This window comes from Agrilus planipennis, unplaced genomic scaffold, assembly GCF_000699045.2.
Source record: "Agrilus planipennis isolate EAB-ADULT unplaced genomic scaffold, Apla_2.0 scaffold12, whole genome shotgun sequence".
Classification (NCBI taxonomy): domain Eukaryota; kingdom Metazoa; phylum Arthropoda; class Insecta; order Coleoptera; family Buprestidae; genus Agrilus; species Agrilus planipennis.
Window position 1 is genome coordinate 1,130,635 of NW_020439003.1, and position 1,774 is coordinate 1,132,408.

Sequence of the window (1,774 nt, forward strand, 5' to 3'; positions counted from 1 at the left end):
ATATTATATGTATATGTTTTAAAGAGGTTGTGATTTGCAATATCAAAACATGCATTTGACCGTTTAATTAATTTTGTATTATCTGAGACTCAGCAGTAAAGGAAATAAATTGCGTCAATTGATTAGACACTTAATTAGTCAAAGCAATGAAAGTTCAACTACTCATATTTTTTTTGTTATTATCATTCATGATATTATTATAATTTTATCGCCTGTTTTAAAGGCTTTGGCAAATCAAAAATAAACATATCACTGTGCATACCCGTCAAAATAACTATTTCATCACAATGATTTGTTGACACGAGTGACCGTGAGAAATTGAAAAAAATACACATTTAATTGCTTTTTTCTTAAAAAAAAGAAAACAAATCAACAGAAACAGTAATTGTCCGCAATTTAATTAAACACGGGGAAATATTAAACAACCGTTATTATATTTGAAAAGAAATTACTTTATTAATTTAGTGACTGTTCTAATAATTTAAAAAAGGAGCTTTTTTTATTTTTGACACGGGTAAGAAATGGCGTCAATAACTTTGTAAATGTANGTTCTTAGTACAATTTGAGTTAAATTATGAAATTTCGTTGAAATATGTTTGCCTGTTATTCCCCAAGTTATCGAGTAAGCAACGTAGAACTGAAGACTGTAGGTGAAAAAGATGGCTAACGCCACTAAACATTTTACCACTTGGGCAAGTCTGTAAGAGAAAATATATTTATTTGTAGACGAAACTTTTTTCTAACGATATATACCATCACTATCCTTCACCCAAATAATTTTAATTTATGGTTGATTAATATAACAAACAATACAATTTTTTTAGTTTGCATGAAACTTACGGTAACTGGGTGCTCCATGTGTTCTTCCATTCTTTTCCAAACAAATTCTACCAAATTCTCATTAGGTATCGCAATTTTTCCGTAGGGAGATGTAACAATTCCGGAAGTTTTGTCGTAGGTAACATTTTCTGCAAGTTGTGAATTACTGATGGTTGAGAGGAACTTTCTTAAGTACTTTTTATTTAAATTAACAACTCTAGGTGAAACAATTCGAACTGTGGTTATCATTTTTGAAAAGAGTAATATTGCGCGCTTAACTTTTAAATTCGAAATTCGACTTGATATTTGTAGAGATAAAGGTTTTTTGATTATGTTTTGTTATATACAAGTGTTGTTTCTAGACTGACGGTAAAACTAAAATTAACGGTACACGATATTACCGCGTAAACAAACAAAACACATCGAGATTTTATAACTCAGACTTCGTTCTATAATACAGTCGATCAAAGTCCATTCTAATATAATCCAAACCCTTCATTGATGTGAATACTGGCATATCATGTAAAACGTAATAACATATGTATAAATGCAAATATACTTATAACACTCACAGTGGCCCGCGCAATAAGATCAATGTAATAAAAGCAACAAAAACTTGCGCCCAACATTTCGAGCGCAAAAAATTAGGGAAGCCTAAACTACATTCTCTACTGCATTCCAGTAGTTTATTCATTTTGCCATGTTTTTCTAAATATTTCTCATTTTTTTTCAATTTTCGCTGTATATCTGTCTCATATTCCAATGAAAATATTATTAGCAGTTTAATTTAGCAAAATTTCGTGTTTTGAATCTCAAGTGTACTACATGCTATGTATTCTTGTCTACGCCATGTATTTCCTTGTTGGATAGCTATCAGATATGCGCTATTTTTGGAATTGGCAAAGGAATTAACTTCTCTAAATTACTAAATAAATAATTTATTTTATTAATATAT

The 1,774-nt window shown here is 29.7% G+C and overlaps 2 protein-coding genes across 2 annotated transcripts in view; one reads left to right on the top strand and one right to left on the bottom strand.

Moving 5' to 3' along the window:
• LOC108733310 (probable 4-coumarate--CoA ligase 1) overlaps positions 1-1,319 on the bottom strand; it is a 9,644-nt gene extending 8,325 nt beyond the window's left edge. The window contains exon 1 of the mRNA XM_018464413.2: positions 841-1,319. Within this exon, the coding sequence (XP_018319915.1) occupies positions 841-1,068 (228 nt within the window). The 5' untranslated portion in view covers positions 1,069-1,319. The remainder of the gene's footprint in view (positions 1-840) is intronic.
• Positions 1-1,774, top strand: part of LOC108733301 (pinopsin) — a 96,151-nt gene that overhangs the window by 40,980 nt on the left and 53,397 nt on the right. The gene's annotated exons all lie outside the window — the stretch shown is intronic.